Source organism: Capsella rubella, unplaced genomic scaffold (genome assembly GCF_000375325.1).
Source record: "Capsella rubella cultivar Monte Gargano unplaced genomic scaffold, Caprub1_0 scaffold_4, whole genome shotgun sequence".
Taxonomy (NCBI): Eukaryota; Viridiplantae; Streptophyta; class Magnoliopsida; order Brassicales; family Brassicaceae; genus Capsella; species Capsella rubella.
This window is the reverse complement of record NW_006238920.1, coordinates 6,647,689-6,667,425: the sequence shown is the minus strand read 5'-3', so window position 1 is coordinate 6,667,425 and position 19,737 is coordinate 6,647,689. Positions and strand designations below refer to the sequence as shown.

Genomic DNA, 19,737 nt, shown 5'->3' with positions numbered 1-19,737 from the left:
ATTGAAAAATGGTAGTTAAAAAAGTTGAAGACAAAATTATTTTCCCCTTTCATTTTTCTCAAACTTTTGAACTCGAGGTTTCTAACATAAACTCTTTCAATAGATGTAATCAAGCGGTTTCAAAATCTATAACATAAACTCTAGAATTACACACTTTAAACAATAAAAATAAATACTCTGCTATTAACCACTGCAGATGGAAATTTAGATACAAGCTTTCTAGTTAAAGGGAAGCAAAAAAGCACACATTACAACTCAAAGTCTAGCTATATATTCCCTATCATGGTTTCACATCATCACGGCGAACGCGAGTCCAAAGATGATCCCTACCATACCACTAGCTCCCATTCTGCTTCTAGAACCAACCGACATTGAAGCTATCTCGCTTTCTTGTGCTTTAGCAGAAGCTCCTTGGACCTTTGCAGCTGCCACGGGAAGAGGCGAGCAGCCGGATTCCGCGCAAGGGTCAAAAGTGGCATCATCAGGGTTTTCTGGTTGAGCGTGAAAGAAGTCAAATGCTGAAGGTGAAAATGCCACTGGAGTCTCGTAAGCCAAACCGTGAGGAGCTCGGTCTTGTGCTAAGACGAAGTTTGTGATGATTAGAGAAGATAAGAGGAAGAAGAGGCAAGCTTTTGATGAAGTCATTTCTCTCACTCTCAGCTTACTTTGGTTTCTTAAAAATGTGGAAGACTACAAGTTTTGATGTGTTTTGGTTGAGACTTTGAGGACAAGGTTGGTAACTAATTTATAAGGTGATGTGAAATAAAGTGGTTGTTGCTTGGGATTATTAAAAAAATTGGGTGGTGAAAAAGATAAGACATTTACAGAAGGGAACAATATGATTTCTCATGATTTCTCTACCTTTTCCCATCATATTATTTCCTTTTTATGTTTCTATGGTCCTTGGAATCTTTTGGTTTACTAAAAACCCAAAATTGTCTTCAGATTTTGCTAAACCAATTTTGGTTTCGACCTTGAGATGAAAGAATCAGTACATTTTGGACCAAAAAAAAAAATCAAACCAAATTTATCAATTCGAACTCGAAATTACGAAAAAAAATATTTGGAACCAAACCGAATCAATAATATTCAGTAAATATTGTAATCAAATACATATAATATTAATTAATTTTTTATATCCAAAAACGAACCGAACTTGAACCCAAAACAAACCAAACTAGAACATAAACCAATCCAAACCAAGTCGAATCAGACAAAAATAATTTTGGTCTAATTTGTTACCCTTATCCAGATCTTTAGAAAACCATAAATCCGAAATACCAAATCCCCAAAGCTACTAAAAACCCACAAAGACTGGTATTTGTGAAGGTCTTAGGCTGAGTTTATACTTAGCCTAAACTACTACATTAACTTTTAAAAATATGAGTAGAACTGCTCCAATAAAGATACTTAAGCACATAAACCTTTAGTTGTTAGCATCCTCGACTTTTTTTAACTTGCATGATTAGTAAGTAGTAGAATGAGAAGTAGGAACCATCATTGAACTTTTGGCATCCTATAATTAAATTCAAGTTCGTCTTCCCTTAAAGGATCAGCAACAAAATACTACTATACATATTTAAAAGTATTTATAAAACATAGTTTATGTGAGTGAGTGTAATAATAACACACCTGCATTGGAACACACAACATCGATGACGATCTCTAATCTATAATGGCACAAGGAGGGGTCAAGCATGCATCTCTTCCCTTCACGCCTTCCTAATTTTTGATTGTGAGTTTTACTCACGAGATTGAATCTTGTTTCTTACGTTTTGTTTTGTTAATTTTTCATTAGGTATGTTAAGAGTATTTGGTTAGGTTATGCGTATCTTTTATATGAAATATTCACCTATAAAGGTTAATTTTTGTAGTGATTGTGATTTTATTACTATGCACTGATTATATATTATGTTTTTTTTTTTATATTAGTCTCAAAGACTTATATTTGGCAAAAATATTCGACACTATGAGAATAAGTTGCATTAGTCATATAGTAATTTGTAACAAAAGATACAAGTTGGGTTCAGTACTATTCATGAATTAGCTTTCAAGTAGTTTCATATGTTTTTCTCTAAAAAAAAGGATATTTAAAATTTATTTGATTGTGATTGTGAGTTTTTGATTGTGAGTTTTACTCACGAGATTGAATCTTGTTTCTTACGTTTTTTATTTCTCTTATATTTCATTAGGTAACGTTTAAGTTCTAGTTATGCGTTTTTATATGAAATAATCACCTATAATTGTGTCAAAATTTTCATTTGTGCCCTCCTGATTGTGATTTTATTAATATGCATTGATGATTATTACATATTATGTTTTTCTTTTTAATATTAATCTCAAACACTTACATTTGTCAAAAATATTCGACATTATCAGAAGAAGTTGTACATTAATCATTTAGTAATTTGTAACAAAATATACAATTTGGGTTCCGTGTTCATGAATTATAGCTTTTACGTAGTTTCATATTTTGTTCTCTTAAAAAAAGATTTATAAATGAATTTATTTTATTTTCATTCATTAAATACCATAGTTTTGATCAATTGTTTCATGCAGTTTCATGTGTGAAAAGAGAGTTTTTGACGGTTGGTAAGGATTTTAATTGGTTTTCACATGTACTATAACGTGACACTCCTCAGCTTTTACTTCACATGAATTTTCTCTTATGAGGGATCCAAATTCCATAGATCACGTGATTTTTGTGGATTACTTATATGCTCATTCAAATCAATACAAATTGCAGAACATTCACTAAATAATCTTTAGTTCGATAGAAATAAGATACCTTAAAAGTTTGAAGGATAGCATAAGATGTTAATAAGTGTAGTAATTATAATACTATCATGTATAAAAAAAAATTCTTGAACTCTTAACAATTGAGACGAATGTTGAACATTTCTTTCCTATAATGTTGGATTTATGAATTATGATTTAATCTATGACTACATCATATATTAAAATCTCACAAACCATCAACAGTGAATCGAACTAAGATTATTATTCTTATAAAATCATGTGATCTTTACTTCATCATTTCATGAAATCTAAACATCAAATATGGCAATATAATTTCAAATCTCTTGATAGTAGTTGTTTTGAAGCAATATCACAACATTATGCAACATGAAAAAAAAAAAAAAAATTATTTCCTTTCAAAACCTTGAAAATATGTGTTATATTCAAATGAAATTACGTATGATATGATAAAAAGAATAAACTATTGAATAAGAAAACATCAAAAAAATTGCAGCTAGTAATGTATTAATTTTTGAATCTTTATGTATTAATTTTTGAATCTTTAATCAAATCTAATGTGTATTACTTGTTTTGTTGATTTATAATTTTAATGATGTCTCAACTTCTTATAACACACAAAAAAAAGTTGATTTATCAACATATGAGAGACATGTTTTGTTCAAATTAAAAATAATATTTATGGTGAAGGAGAATAGCGCAAGCGAGTTTAAAGCTTGTGTCTATCATAAACAAAACTTTAGGGTCAAACTAGATCCTTTAATTCAGAGACACATATAGCTTAATATATATAGTTACTTTTTGTTAAGGTTAAACGAAAACAAAACACAAAAAACTTCATTTTGTTCTTTTTTACAAAGTTTAAAAACTATTCATGATGAAGAAACCTTTTCAACTCTCATTCACTGTTATGATTATCTTCACCATTCTTGTGTTAGGTTTGTATCTACATTTATTTTCATCTTAATATATATAACATAAAATATTTATAGAAGAAAATAGCTGTAGTCAAATATATATTCAATCAAGAATTTCATAATATCAAATAGAGATTTTTTTCATACATAGCTAAATAATGGAGATTATTTATTTGTACTAGATCTAGAATACCAACCCCAAGCATATATTTTGGTTAGTTCCTATTTTTTAATGTGTGTGATTATATGAAGATTATTTTAATATACATTGATTTAACAAATTTTCCTTTGACTCATCATCATTTCTCCTCCTTTGGTGCCACATAGATAATATTTCAATCTATAGTTTATTATTTAATAGTAATATCATATTCTGGTGTGTAAATTTGCATAATGCTTTCACATTATTTTTTTAATGTTTTCACATTATTTCGTATGATTAAGTTACAATCTTATATTATTTTCAAGAATAACTATTCGTATCTAACAACTCAAAGTGTATCTATGCATAACAAGTAATTTTAGATACACAAATTAAGATTTTTGCGTTTTAAACATAATATTGTAACAGGAGTGGTGGCAAATGAGGAGCTAGGAAAACAAAAGAAACAATGTAGTGAGATTTTGACAAAATCCAATTGTGTTAAAGAAAAGTGTGAGTCTATGTGCGTGAAGAAGAGGAAAGTAGGAGCCTGTCTTTGCACCCCTTCTAAGAATTGTTTATGCTACTATTTTTGTTGATTTTAATTTACATTATTAAGATTTTTTAATAATAAAGTAGTAAAAATAATAAATCAGGGGTTAATAACCTAATGATTGGCATAATTGTAACTATCTAATGATATTAAGATTCAAACGTAGTAATATATACATCTAATGACATCATTGAAGCTACCTTTTCTTGGGGAAAAAAGAAGACTCTAATTTTATTACATCTTCAAAGTCTAAGTAAATGTGTTTATTATCGTCAATAACTCCCATGAAAATAAAATAAATAATATAATGTACTGATTACTTGAAAAAGAGAGAAATACATCGAAAATGAAAATTACAAAAAAAAAATTATAATTTATTCATCAAATTAATAAATTCAATGTAAATTGTTATTAAAAAAAAAAGAAAAGAATGTTAAGTAAACGGGCCAAAACGGGCCAAACGGGCCAAACGGGCCAAACGGGCTAGTACTCAAACGAGCTGGGCCTAATGGGTCTTCAGAAACATTTGCTTTAAAAACAAGCTCTATCGTTTCTCAAGTAGAGCTACACACACCTTGCCGTTATTTTCAGGTATTAATGTTGCTTTCCTCCGACGAACCAATTTCGTCGTTTAGCAACAAATGTTATCGAAGGATGCGTAATTCGAAGAACCTGACAACGACGTCGTTTCTAAACCAATAAGGTTGGAGCAGTCACGTGCCACCACCACGCCACACAAGTCGTACACGGAAAGCTCATCTCTCCACGTGGATCACGTTGGTGAAGCCGCCACGTGGCTATTTGGGACCAATTATGAGAATGATCGTATATTGTCTTCTAGCTATCCTTTGAGATTAAGACAGACGTTATTTAGAGATTGAAACTTTTGTTTTGTCAGGTTTTGGGATAAGCTGAAGACAGAACAACACACACACGACACACCTCTCTTCATCTCATCGACATCGTACGATGACATTGGCCTCTCTTCCTATCTCATTCACTTGGAGGGATTTTACAGTTTCGACCTTTCTTGGATTGTTCGGATAGTGACTTGTGTTCGTGAGTGGAGATTACGTGGTCATTGTGTTATGTCAACACGTGTAAACAAATTTATTTTGTTACTTAACGTCGATGTTGAATCAAATTATATACACTCTCTCGAGTTTTTTAATTAGTTTAAAGTTTTGGGATCTAATTTAAGAACTTTACTTAGTTGTATTGTTTTAATATTAAAAATTTATCTACTATATTTAAATGTCGAAAATTTTCAATTTAATATCTATAGATCACATAAAAATTGACCACTAAATAAACAAATATAAAACATACAAAAGAGAAAGAAAAAAAAAAGTTAATAAGATTGTATATTTAGAATTGAAATAGTGATTCAATTAATTAGAATAAAAGTATTTATTTAAACCACAATTATTATTTGGTAAAATCTAACTGATATTGTTTACTATACTTTAACTGGTGTGGGCATAAGGAATCAATATAATGCAGTATATGGTTTGAAGGAGATGATTTAAAACTCGTTAAGTTGATTAACACTAATGAAGATCATCATAAACTAGCTAGGTACTCTTTTGTACGATATCTAATATTAGATTATGAAAGTGAAACTACTACATCTTTCAATGGAACATGCTACATTGAGAAGAAGAAAATTTCTGAACTTTGTTCGGATTCGGTGTTTCTTTTTGGATCTCTGTTTATAGTGTTTCACTTGTTTTTCTCCCGAATTTCTATTTGTGTTGTGTTGTATATTTAGTGGTTTCTGTAGTTTTCGGTTTTTCCATTTTCGTGTTTTCTTTGTAATTCTGTCAGAACTTTCAAAACTAGTATAAATCTTCACATTGTTACCAAAAAAAAAAAAAACATGTACATTGAGAAGAATGAAAAAACATGTTTGTTTAGAGTTACATTTTCGCCTTATTGATTCTTTATAGCAGACTTACATTTTATGCTATCGAGATGTTTGGTTAATTATTATTACATTTTTAGTTGTTTACTGGGTTATTTATTTTAGAAAAGGAAAAAGTTTGTAACGATCATTATTTTCGTTTTTTCTTCATTGTAATGAAGTTGCTCATGTTTTAGCTACCAGTATCCCTTGTAATAACATTTCAAATTAATATAATTCTTTTTTCGACAAAAGAAAACTATAATTCTGTTTCGAAAAAAGAACAAAAAAAAGTATCACTATTTTAAAGTAAGGAAGAAGATACTATTACATTGACTTTAAAATCCATGGAAATATAAAACTTGTGACTTTGGACGTCTGAAAAGTGAAACCCCAATGTATCGACGAAATCAAACTATTTCATTCAGTCGCATATGATCCATTACAAGAGTTACATGTTTCCAATTTATAATCCTACGAAAACTCGAAGAAACGTTTAATAAACTCTGTACTTCTAAGTTCTACTAATTAACACATGATTCAAATATTCACAGTATTATTATTATTCCAAAAAGAAAAAAATTGAATAACCCTAATCTGTTTTCTTTATAATCATTTTATGGGTTTCGTGTATGACTTTGAAAAATTGAATAACCCTAATCTGTTGACAGTCATCATTTCCTTTGGATAAAAACACACCGCAAAAAAGAAAAAAGAAAAAATTTTAAACTTCCACGAAATTTCCAAGGGCATATAAGTAATTTCACAGAAAAATGTGAGTCCATCAAGAAAAATTTACAACACGAAGGAGAGGTGTTGAAAACTCTTATCCATTGACCTTTAAACCTTTACACCAAGCTAACTCCTCTTTATATATAAATACAAAGCAACCAAAGCCAAAAGAGAACGAATCTTTAAAAACCTTTTTTTTATAACTAAACCCAAAAAAAAAGAGTTTTAGTTTCATTTCTTCTTCTTTCTTGTTCTTCTTGAAAATGGCGACGAGCAAGTGCTACTACCAACGACCAAGCCACCGTTTCTTCACCAACGACCAACACGTCATCACCACCACCGCACCGTCCGATTTCGAGCTAGACGAATGGGATCTTTACAACACCACCACCGGTTCTGATTCCTCTCCTAGTTTCACCTTTAGTGATCTCACTATCACTTCCGGTCGAACCAAAACTAACCGGAAAGCTGCTGCGTCTTCTTTACCGGTCAACGTACCGGACTGGTCAAAGATTCTTGGTGAAGAGAGTAAAAGACAGAGCCATGAGGAAGAAGAAGAAGAAGAAGAAGAAGAAGAGGGATGTGCACGGCGTGTTCCGCCGCATGAGTTGATAGCTAACCGGAGAATGGCTTCGTTCTCGGTTCATGAAGGTGCTGGTAGGACTTTGAAAGGAAGAGATCTGAGTAGGGTTCGTAATACTATTTTTAAAATTAGAGGGATCGAAGATTAATTTTATCTTTTTAGTGAAAATTGGGGGGGGGGGGGGGTTACTACATATAAAAAAATATGAGGGACTAAATTCGGAATTTGTAAGAGTTGTTATTTCTTGATTCACATTTTGTTTTCTTTATTTACTTTAAGATTGTATTGAAATTTTGAGACACCAAATATGAAATTTGACTTGGTATTTCTTTGTTGTTTTTTTTTTTTTTTACTCTTATTCGTCAACTTATTTTTATAGTTGTAAAAATTAGATTCTTCTATCTCCCCTTGGTTTATAATTTAGTTGTTTATGTAAGAACAATATATAATCGTCAACGAGAGGTAATTTACAATGACTATGATTGTTATTTGCTAACAAAAGGATTAATATACTAATTATTAGTTAATCATGTGGCTATGAATTTGGGATTATTTGACAGATGGAGACATGGTGCGTTGTCTTTAATCATACAAGTGTTTGGTCGGCATATGTTTCGATCCTCTCTCTCTCTCTTTTAATTCTTATCAGCTAATCCAATTATTCGTAATTGTGTATATAGTGTAACAAACAAATCTGGTTGGTTCATTCTTATTATATGATTTTAAGATGTTTAGTTATATAATAATTTTACTAGTAAATGAAGTAGACCATGAGGATAATAATATTGGATAAATGTCTTGGATCGAGTACGCACAACATAATGTTAGGCGTTTTATGTGGATAGATCACTTGTTTGGATAAGATCTAGATAAATTAACTAATTTAGTTACACATATTAAAAACTTTTAACGTTGCATTGACGTAACAATTACTCTATTAGGTCGATGTTCTTATTAATTATATATCAAAAACCTAGATCTCGTACCTAAAATAACAAATTTTCAATAATTATATATATATACATATATATATATATATATATGTATATGTTTTGTATCAGATTTGAGAAGTTGGAAAAAAATAAAATAAAAAATTCGATCGAACACAAATATTATGTTTTATACATTTCAAGATATATCAGGTGTAATCTAAAAATTGTGTTTTCGGTAGTTTCTATTATTTATAATATCTACAAAAAAGGAATATATTTAAACAATACAAAATCGATGTTATACGTTTTAACTTGTAACACTTGTTCTATTAAAGTTTTGAATTATTGTGTAAGGTACCAACATATATTTAACAATACATGACACTTGGCAGAGTACTATACAAGTAAAATTAATATACAATTAAATCCAATGTCAAAAACGTTATCGATGCTCTAGCTAGTTTCAAGCCATATATAAGGAGAAATTTAAAATTATATTAATTTGTGACACAAGCTAGTAAAAAAAACCAATGAAATAATTTTATATAATCATTTCAAACTTTTTAAGTATATATTAAAAATATTAAATGAATCATTTACTAATTTTGGAATACAAACTGTGTCCATGTAGAATTTCAATTAATTAGTATTCGCATTTTATGTTTATTCTTAGCCATTTTCGAGAGATCATCACCACGGATCAGAAAAATAAACAAAAGCTATACACCACGAGAGATGCCGAAATCATTTGGAATACTGATGTGATGTCTTCCAAAGATTGGTTTCTAGGCTGTAACGAGATAACGTTTTGAAAAGTGTAAAGAGAGTGACAAACTGACAACCACATCCATGAGATGATATTGCTAAGATTTAAGTGTTAGGTTATGTCTTAAGAGTATAAAGTTTAGTGGTTTTCCTGGTCTCGGATTTGTATCATCTTCTTTATGAAAAACTTAAATAATATTTATAAACTTGTACTCACTTGATTAGTTGTTTACTTGCTATTCGCATAAACTTCATATATAAATACTAATCTATTATTTTACTAGTTTTTCTAGAAAAGCAAGTGTGTTAAGTAACTAGGTATAAATACTAATCTCTTAGGTTACATGTACCATCTCGACAAAGATAGACGAATACGATGTATACTATAGTAATACAGCTCATATCTTGATTAGTTCTGATAATGACAAATAGATGTAAAAGGCAAACCTCAAATTCCTACAAATTAGTATAATATTCCCAAACCATATCTTAATAAGTAAAACAACCTAATTATAAACAAAATTTTCTTCTAAACCAACAACACAAGAAGATGAGTTTTATAATTTTCAACAATGAAGATAAAATTCCAAAGCACGTCTTTTAATCAATATGCATAAACGGTTGAAAATGAATGCGTATGTATAAAAAAATAAAAAAACAAAAGCTCTCGTGGCCATATTTAGTTTGGTAATGGACAATGTCAATTTCTAAACGTAAACAAAGCCAGTGGCAAAAACTGTAAATATTCGGGTAAATGTACCTCTCAAGTGCTGCAACCCCCACAGATGCCGTAATAATAATAATATGATCCTTGAAGAGTTTTTGGAACCTCTCTATTAACAGTCAGGGTTCATCAATGTGGAAGCAGCTTCTCAAGCTAAGATCCACTGCCAAAACATTCCTCTCTTGCAAAGTTGGAAATGGTAAATCTTGTTCCTTTTGGTTTGATAATTGGACTCCATTCGGAAACTTGTTTTCTTACCTAGGCCCTAAGAACACCAAAGGTTAGGTCTCCTGTTAGACTCAACTGTGGCCAAGGCTCGCACTAGTGATGGATGGATCTTTAGAGGTGCCCGCAGCAATGAGACTGAACTCCTCTTAAGACATCTCGCTGAAATAGAAATTAATGAGGATGTTAAGGACACCTACTTATGGGCTAGACCACATGGAGATCCTAGAAACCAGTTCAATTTCGCTGAAACTTGGAAGCTCGTTAAGACACATTCACAAGAGGTGACTTGGCACCACCAGGTCTGGTTTTCAGGGTCTATCCCAAAGCACTCTTTTATTTTGTGGTTAAGTTGCCTAGATAGACTTCCAACTCTATCAAGGCTCAGAAAATGGGGAATCTTAGAAGATGATACTTGCTACCTTTGCGAGATCTACTTTGAGACAAGAGATCATCTCTTTCTAACCTGCCCATATAGCTATGACCTTTGGAGATGGGGTCTTGAAAAACTTCAGATCCCATTCGCAGGCTTCAACAACTGGGATAGGTTCCTCATGTGGCTTAAAGCTACATCAAATGACCCCAAAATGGCGCCATTAAAGCTTCTCTTGGCTCAAGCAGTTATTTACTCTCTTTGGCATGAAAGAAATGCTCGCATCTATACCGGTATTCGCACTCCGGTCGAAGCTCTTTTCCCTATTCTTGATAGGCGAATCCGAAACACTTGCCTAGCGAGGAAAGACATTCCAAAGTTCCAAGGCATGCTTAATCTATGGTTTAGAGGACTCTTTCTCTAATTTTTATATATATTTATTGTATCCTCTTCTTTATAGTTCTTGTACCGGGTTTGTTCATCCCGGAGTTCGTTGTCGTTGTGGCACCTTTTTTTCTATTTTCATGTAATCGTGAAAGTTATATATATTATCAGAAATTTTATTAAAAAAAAAATGATCCTTGAAGAGTATTTGCTCTCAACGTAAGTGATGACCGAACCGAACATATGAAACAAAGTCGAGTCGTTCGACGTTTTATGTGCGTTGGTCTTGTCGTATTTATTCCACTCTTGTCTTTTTCCTCCTTCTAGTTTTTTTTAGCTTTTACCTAATCGACGAAAACGATTATAATAAAATTGGTATATATATATATATATTATTATCGCTACAATCCAAATTAACAAAATGTCAAATTTAAATGTCTTTCTTTCTTCTCACTATTCTTTTCTTTGTCTTTTTCCAATAATAAAAGACTTCATCGGCTGTTATGACAATTTTAAGTACGTCTCTTTCACGTGTTTTGTTTACAATATTTATGCATCCCTCACATTTCCAAAATATTGACTATAGAAAAGAGATATATAAAGGTTTTGGTCAAATGGAAGCAATCAAAACCAATAGAGAAAGTGAAAGTCAATGTTGAGTTTTATTGGCCCAACCATAAAAAGTAAACAAAAAGACTCTCATTTCTTAGAATGTGAAGTTCCTTCATCTGCAAAAGACTTTATTAATAGATCGAACCGTCGAGAGATTAGAAATCGAATGATCGGTCGTAGTTGGAAATTTTTGAGCGTTCGTGTTGCGATCATGAATGATGAGAAAGATCCGCATTATAGTGACAACATTGATTTTACTCACAATATGATCATATTGCTACTTTGCTAGTGTAACAAGTCACATATAACCATATTGCCCAAGAGGTGGTGGACTAGTGGTAGGGGAGCTTGGAGGAAGGGTGCAACTCCCACAACCTGGGTTCAATTCTCCACTTTGCTGTTAACATCATCTTTGTGGGAAGTCTGTCAGTTGAGCTTAGGTTCAATTGGTTTACCTGGTAATCAGAAATGCAGGCGGCCTGATTAGCCCCGAGCATTAGTCGGAAAGCGTTAATCTGGATTCAGGCGATGTGGTAGCCCAACACCTAGGTATTGGCGACGAGTCCACATTGTAGCACTTCGGTGTGATCCTCCCAGAGCTGACCTGATCAGCCGATCGGGTTTATCAAAAAAAAAAAAAAAAAAAAAAAAAAATATAACCATATTGTTTTGTTCTCCTAGTGTTTTGTTCTCCTAGTGTATAACTTATGGAAACATAAAACGTATTTGACGTTATTTCAAAATAGGCCCAAGGCCCATAATAAGTAAATGAGATCCGAACCTCTCTCTCTCTAATCGCGAAAAAGCCCAACGAGACGCGTCATGAAGCGGGTCGAATATATCCAATTGAAACCAGGATCGGTGGATCCGTTGGAGAAATCGTGAATCATCCTCCTCCTCCTCGATGCGAGTGGACAAAGTGAAATTCGCAGAGAAGCAAATGAACAACACGACTTGCCATTAAAGGAGGAGACCATCAAATTCCTCTCCTCTCCGTTGAAAAAATATCTCTATCGATTCGATTTCAGCAATGGCGACTTCAGATTCGAGCTCTTCACCTTCATCATCATCATCAGGCACCGAATTCGCCGATCCAAACCCTAGTACCGATCCAGAGACGAATTCGGAGCGTGTTCAAAGTCAATTAGAGTCAATGAATTTGTCTCAACCTAGCGAAGTATCCGATGGCAGCACTCGCACGGATTACAGCGGCGGCGATGATCAAGACGAGGTTGCATCGGCCAACGGGAACGAAGGCGGAGTTATCAATGGTGGTTTAGTGCATGAAGTTGTGGCGGGAGCTAGCGGAGGAGAGGAGATAGATGCGTCGTTAAGGGCGGAGAATCCCGTGGAAATGGAAGCAGGGGAAGAGCCGCCGAGTCCGACTAGTAGCGGTTATGATGGAGAGAGAGGGAGTAGCGGCGGAGCTACCTCTACTTATAAAGCTGATGATGCTAGTGAGGATGAGATTCGGGAAGCTAATGTGGATGGTGACACTGCCTCGCAGCATGAAGCGGCTTGGTTGCCTGGAAAACGCCATGTTGATGAGGTCAGTTTTATATATAGCTCCTTAAACTCTAGTTCTAGGTTACAAGATCAGTTCAAGAATTTGCGCCCAGAGTCATAGTTGTCGACAGTATTCAGTTTCCGCCATGGATTGTTGGATTTTGAGTTCTTTAGTGTCACATTCATGATAAATTGTGATCTTGCATACGAGGACTTAGTTGATCAAGAATGCTGTGGAATTTATTCAATGTCAGAACTGTGGAAAATGTTTAGGGAGTTATGCATGCGAAACTGATCAATAGTGATTATCTTCTCATCAGCAGTAGATGGAACTCTGAGAACACACTTTTAATATAAAAAACGCAGGATGATGCTTCTATTTCATGGAGAAAGAGGAAGAAGCATTTTTTCATATTGAGTAACTCTGGCAAACCGATATATTCCAGGTTTAGCCATTTCTTCATATTGAATCACCAGATAGCGAATGGCTGTAGTGTGGATTTTATCGTTTTAACTGATTTATTCTTGTTGCATTTCTTTTTTTAATCATTGTATCTTTTAGATATGGAGATGAACATAAGCTTGCTGGATTCTCAGCTACTCTTCAAGCTATTATTTCTTTTGTGGAGAATGGGTAAAATATGCACTAGCTTTGTCTGCTGAATTTTTCTTTATGGTTATTTTTGTCTTTAATGTTTGATGCCTAACCCATTGTTTATTTTAGTGGTGACCGTGTCAATTTAGTCAAGGCAGGAAAACACCAGGTATTAAAATTTCCCTTAACTCTCAATTACTCAGCTTGGCAGTGGTGCCTATAATAGTTTACCACTAGATACACTGCTTCATTAAATCTCAGCAAGCAAAGTGTTTCATTTGCTTACACTGTCATGGAGATATTAATTAGAGAGATGTCATGTCTGATTATTGATTAAAATCACTGTTGATAAGAGATTACAAACATTTTAAAATGAGATGTCCTGGTGAAACTCAGGTTGTCTTTCTGGTGAAGGGGCCAATATACCTCGTCTGCATAAGCTGTACAGATGAAACGTATGAATATTTAAGGGGGCAGTTGGATCTTCTATATGGTCAGGTAACAATACACTGCTGTGTATCCTTTCTTTTGAAAATTTTCATGTTTGAGTGTGCGATTTAAATAACCAAAATGCAATAATGGTGATGCAGATGATACTAATTTTAACAAAGTCCATAGACAGATGTTTCGAGAAGAATGCAAAGTTTGATATGACACCCTTGCTTGGAGGGACAGAAGCTGTCTTCTCATCTCTTGTCCATTCTTTTAGCTGGTTTGTCTCTAATTCGTAACTCTTTAACAATATAATTGAAGATATTTTTAACATAAAGTAATAAGAGATTATTGGTGGAAGATGAAGATTTCCAACTATTATCAAAGTATATAATACAATATCTACGTATAAAGTACAAGCCTTTAAGATTTATATAGTTTTTAGAGTCTATTTACTATCCTTCCCACAGATGTAGAACTGTTGCTATACACATTACATCTTCTCTCTTTTTGGTCTACCTCTGCGCTTCAGGTAAAAAAGTTATAATAATCTTCGAGATGATTTTCCCATTTTTAGGAACCCAGCTACATTTCTTCATGCCTATACTTGTCTTCCCCTTCCATATGCGTTAAGGCAAGCTACGGGGACCGTACTGCAAGAAATTTGTGCATCTGGTGTCTTGTTCTCACTACTACTGTGCAAACACAAGGTAAACCCCCGTGTTCAAAAAGTCAAAGTCTTGTAGCTAGGAAATCCATCATAGTTGATGACTGTTTGTATGACTTTCAGGTTGTCAGTCTTGCTGGTGCACAGAAAGCGTCTCTCCATCCTGATGACTTGCTTTTACTCTCAAATTTTGTCATGTCATCAGAATCATTCAGGCAAGTGCTAAATATTTTGTTCATGTACCCACAGTGAACTATACACATGTTTTGTGTAGCTTGTTCTCACAGCTTCCTCTCCGCTAACAGGACATCAGAATCTTTCTCACCAATCTGCCTACCTAGATACAACTCTCAGGCCTTTTTGCATGCCTATGTCCACTTCTTTGATGTGAGTCAAATACTTGTAAAACTCATCTACAGTGCACAATGTGAAAGTATTAATGTACTCGGTAATGCAGGATGATACATATGTAATATTGCTTACCACGCGTTCAGATGCCTTCCATCATCTCAAAGATTGCCGGTAAAAATAGCTTTCATACTTGAAGATAGTTGTGTTCTCTTACATGGTAAAATTTGTTAATAAGCATGTTATTGAGTTCCATAAACTTGTATATGGTTAGGATTCGCCTTGAGGCTGTTCTCCTCAAGTCAAATATTCTTAGTGTGGTTCAAAGATCCATCGCAGAAGGTGGAATGCGTGTTGAAGATTTACCAATAGACCGTAGGCGGCGATCATCTACTACTGATCAGGGACAAGATACAGTTGGTCCCGAGGTTTCTGTGGGGACGGGAGGTCCCTTTGGAATTTGGCATTTCATGTACCGTAGTATATACTTAGATCAATACATTTCCTCTGAACTCTCACCCCCCGTAACTAGTCACAGACAACAAAAAAGGTAAAGTCATGAATCAACATTGGGAAACCAAATAGTTAGTTCGTGGAATTGAAAAGTACTGATGTAGTAGTTGTGTTGTTGCAGTCTATTTCGAGCATACCAGAAACTTTACGCTTCAATGCATGACAAAGGATTGGGACCCCACAAGACTCAATATAGAAGAGACGAGAATTACAGTAAGTTCGAATATGCACACATGTTTTACGAAAATATGAAAATCCTTTTTGTTGTGAAAAACTAACAAATCTTTTTTACTACAGCTCTTCTATGTTGGGTCACACCAGATTTTGAGCTCTATGCAGCATTTGATCCACTTGCAGACAAGGTGAGATTCATTAAAAACTTTCCTATGAAGTCAAAGAATAGCGTAAATCAGATCTTTGATATCGATATCGATGAAAATCATATGGCAGGCGATGGCGATAAAGACATGCAATCAGGTTTGCCAAAGGGTAAAAGATGTGGAGAATGAAGTGTTCTTGCAAGGAGCTAGCCCTTTCTCTTGGTGATGACATTTCTACTATTCACTCTTAAATATATATATATAAATGTACGTTTTGATCTTTCTACTATCTTGACCCCTATATCGTGCCTAGGCACCACCCACCTTAATAAGGCAGTAATGTAAAATTGTACCCCAGAAGAAGAAACCCTTGAGAGAAAGCTATTTCAATTGCCTTTATTGTTATTATTAATTAAGCTTGAATAGTCAAAAACTGAGATGATGTAGAGAGCAAATTATTTTAAGGTTTTGATGGAAAGAAAGATGTAGACTAGAGAGTAGTTGGTGTAGTAAAAGAGTTGGTTGTTATGTTTTTTCTGTGGTTTCATTTTTTAAATGCCCCATTTCACTCTGATGCTCTTTTCTTAATTTTCATCTCTTTTTCTTCTAATTAAAATAATAATTATATAATTAAGGGAATTATGAGATAATATTATTATATATTTATTTTTAACACATTGTGATGTTTAAAAAACTCAATTGTATTGTTGTTAATGCAATCCAAAACAGATAGATGTAGTACTAGATTTATATAACATTATAACATTTAATTCAGTGGTTTGGTTCATTTAAAATATACTTGACAAGGTTTATTTTATTTTATTTTATATAATTTGAATGCTTTAAATATGTGATGCTAGTTATTTATTAGGATTGACTTAAAATCTAAAAGGGAATCCAAGAAGAAATCAAGATTAATGCTCGGTTCAGACAAAATCTGAAATTTGTTTTATCTTCTCTAGACATTACGGATGAAAAAGGTTTTTTTTTTTTAATACAGTGTTTCTAATTAAATGCTCTGCTTAAATGCACCTGTTCACTAATAATATATTATGACAACGAAGTAAATGTACTTAATTACCAAGTATAGTTATATACTTATATAGTTACACATTAATTACGACGTAAATACATATTTAATTCGTCATTAAATTATAAGTATTCTCATCCTCTTACCATTTTTACCAGGGTTAATATATTTAAGAGAGTCTAAGCATTGCAAATTTGCAATAGTTCACTATTTGTGTGCAAATTATGTTGTGTAACCATATTTTACATTTACTGATTTACATAGTCTAACCATTGTGTTTCTAGTTACGTCACAAGTTACTATGTCATTGTGTCCCAATTATTTCTTATTTAAAAAAAAAACCTAAAGTTGAATAAGAAAGAATACTCAATGTTTGTAAATAAAATTTTATTTGTTCCATAAAATTAGTTAATGCTATAAGAAAAAGGATTATTACAAAATATGTGTGATGGATCAGTCAAACTTCATCAACGTTGGGAGATTAAATTTACAAACGAAAAAGAAAAACGAATTTAAAAGTAAATGTTGGCCACTAAGCTTAACTATGATTATGAAATCCACTTTTTACTACTGCAAAACACTCAAACTGTTTTATTACGTGACTGCCCCTTATCTTTACTAACCTCTCTCTCTCAACCAAAATAGGCTTTTCGGTAATTTCACGAATTCTCATTTGTTCTCTCCTCTCTCTCCCACCCATTGACTTGTGTGGACATGATTTCAAAAATTCATCAAAAGCTAAATTTATTCTTTAGAGATGTGTGAACATTTAATTTTAATATATGAAAATAAAATATGCACTAACTTCTTAGGATTCAAGCTGTTTTCTAGTATTTTGTTTTTTGTTTTTTACTCATTTTTATATTTCTTTTTGTTGGAGATTATTACTTTTATTTTTTCTACTATTTGTTGAATATTTCGTCCATTATTGCTTTCGTATATTAACATTTTTTTTCGTTGCTTATACATTGATATGCACTCCTTGGTTTTCTAGGTTTTAGAAGAGCAAACCAGTGTGGTAGCTCTTGTATCCCAGTTCCACTCATATCAATCAATTTTAGTTTTTAAGTGCTTCGAGCAAAAATATGGTTGTAAAATTTTGGTAACCCTACGATATCAACGTGTGAATTTTGTAAAGATTTAATGGATGTGGTTGTGTTTATATTTATCATCTAAAGAATTAGAAATGCGCGTAATATGTTTATGGTATCTTTTCAAGATATTTGATTTTTCGTAGAGCAAGTCGACTACTTTGGTACATTATGTCATTTTCTTGCAAAACCGTCTGAATCATTGTGCATCCAAGGATATGTTTTACATTTATGATTTTAACAAACATGTGAATGCATCTACTTGCATCCGGACATAGCAAGATCTCAAGAACTAAATGCGATAACTTAATCATATATTCAAACAGATACAAAGCATGCATTACTTAAATTTGGCTCTCAAGATGTCAAAAGTCTAATTCTACATTAATTGAACTTAATTACATTTAAAATGCTTTAACTATCTAATCTTGGTGAGATTTGGTAACATTATAAAATATCGGCCGGAAATCCTCTAATTAACAACATCTAATAACAAAGAGTCTATCCAAATTTTTGAAAATTACATTGCAAGCATAGTAGTAAAACTGGAGTATAGTAAAACCAAATGAAAATTAAGAAATCTATTTTGTTGACATAAATTGCATACTAGAAAAAAAAAATTGGAGACCATGGTAGTGAGCAATAAATAAAATACTGAACATAGAAAATATAGAAATATAGAAAAAATTGAACCCAACTTTCCATTGGTAGTGAGAAAAAACGAAGTGCATTTGGTAGGTGAATCACCATTAGAATGAAGTCTCGTGGAACCATGGTTATAGCTTATCTATCAGTTGTATGTTAAAAAGTTTGTATAACAAGGAAAAATTATTTTGAATAGTGAGGTTAGTTATTTTGAAAATTAGGGACTTGGTTTTGCTGGATGTTGTGATGTAATTTTGTTTTCTCCATGAATCATTAAATAGTTGAATGCCAAAGAAGTAAAAGTATGTTCTTGAGAGGTGAATCATGTGATGACCAAAAAGATATGACCAAGAATGTTTTTTTTGTGGGTGGTGTTACGAATTCGACCGTTTTGCCAGACGTTACCATGGATTCTGCCGTTTCGTTTTCTTTATATATATATTTTAAAATTTTTAAAACCATAACATATATTGAATGAGAACTTTTGCGGATTTTACGGATTTTGTTTGACCTTTATTTCTAATTACAACGTAGCACATAACTGAAGAGTATTGTGCGGTCTAACACTTCTTAGTTCTTAATGAACCATATATGATTAATACAAGCTCAAAAAAAAAATTAAAAATATTATTTTGTAAAACTTAAATAGCTATTGGAAACTTACTGAGAATAAATAGAATATCTTATAGTTTCATACTATATTACACAATTTTCTACTTTTACTTTAGTTGTTTTTCTTAGAGTATTGTTACAAATTCGACCGTTTTAGTCGTATGTAACTACGGATTCTGCCGTTTTAGTTTTCCATAATTCTATTTTAATGTTTTCTCCATAAATTTAATGTAATTTAAAAAAAAAATAGTACTAAACCAGATAATTTAAGTCATTTGGTTAACATAATTTGTTTTTAATTTTTTGTTTGTTAAACCTTAGGAAAAGGATTAGATGTAGAAAATCTAACTCTAAATTCGTCAATGTTATTGGGAGT

The 19,737-nt window shown here is 32.5% G+C and overlaps 5 protein-coding genes across 5 annotated transcripts; 4 read left to right on the top strand and 1 right to left on the bottom strand.

Annotated features, from left to right (window-relative positions):
* Nucleotides 1–100: 100 nt before the first annotated feature.
* Nucleotides 101–893, bottom strand: LOC17888603. Its single transcript, XM_006295195.2, has one exon. It carries the CDS (start codon nt 643–645, stop codon nt 289–291), a length of 357 nt encoding a protein of 118 aa, XP_006295257.1. The 5' UTR covers nt 646–893; the 3' UTR covers nt 101–288.
* A 2,738-nt stretch (nt 894–3,631) lies between these two features.
* On the top strand, nt 3,632–4,415 carry LOC17889982 (defensin-like protein 149). The gene is made up of 2 exons (XM_006296147.1): nt 3,632–3,695; nt 4,246–4,415. Exons 1-2 carry the CDS (start codon nt 3,632–3,634, stop codon nt 4,413–4,415), a joined length of 234 nt encoding a protein of 77 aa, XP_006296209.1.
* A 2,737-nt stretch (nt 4,416–7,152) lies between these two features.
* LOC17888960 lies at nt 7,153–7,755 on the top strand. Its single transcript, XM_006295099.2, has one exon. The coding sequence runs from the start codon at nt 7,268–7,270 to the stop codon at nt 7,733–7,735; it is 468 nt and encodes a 155-aa protein (XP_006295161.1). The 5' UTR covers nt 7,153–7,267; the 3' UTR covers nt 7,736–7,755.
* Nucleotides 7,756–10,069: 2,314 nt separating this feature from the next.
* Nucleotides 10,070–11,030, top strand: LOC111831086. Its single transcript, XM_023784601.1, has 3 exons — nt 10,070–10,074; nt 10,128–10,207; nt 10,294–11,030. The coding sequence occupies exons 1-3, from the start codon at nt 10,070–10,072 to the stop codon at nt 11,028–11,030; spliced, it is 822 nt and encodes a 273-aa protein (XP_023640369.1).
* Nucleotides 11,031–12,471: 1,441 nt separating this feature from the next.
* On the top strand, nt 12,472–16,517 carry LOC17888400 (vacuolar fusion protein MON1 homolog). Its single transcript, XM_006296113.2, has 14 exons — nt 12,472–13,151; nt 13,475–13,554; nt 13,671–13,742; nt 13,833–13,872; nt 14,100–14,201; nt 14,294–14,415; nt 14,713–14,845; nt 14,926–15,017; nt 15,108–15,189; nt 15,260–15,324; nt 15,425–15,700; nt 15,785–15,876; nt 15,961–16,025; nt 16,114–16,517. The coding sequence occupies exons 1-14, from the start codon at nt 12,633–12,635 to the stop codon at nt 16,207–16,209; spliced, it is 1,836 nt and encodes a 611-aa protein (XP_006296175.1). The 5' UTR covers nt 12,472–12,632; the 3' UTR covers nt 16,210–16,517.
* Nucleotides 16,518–19,737: the final 3,220 nt, after the last annotated feature.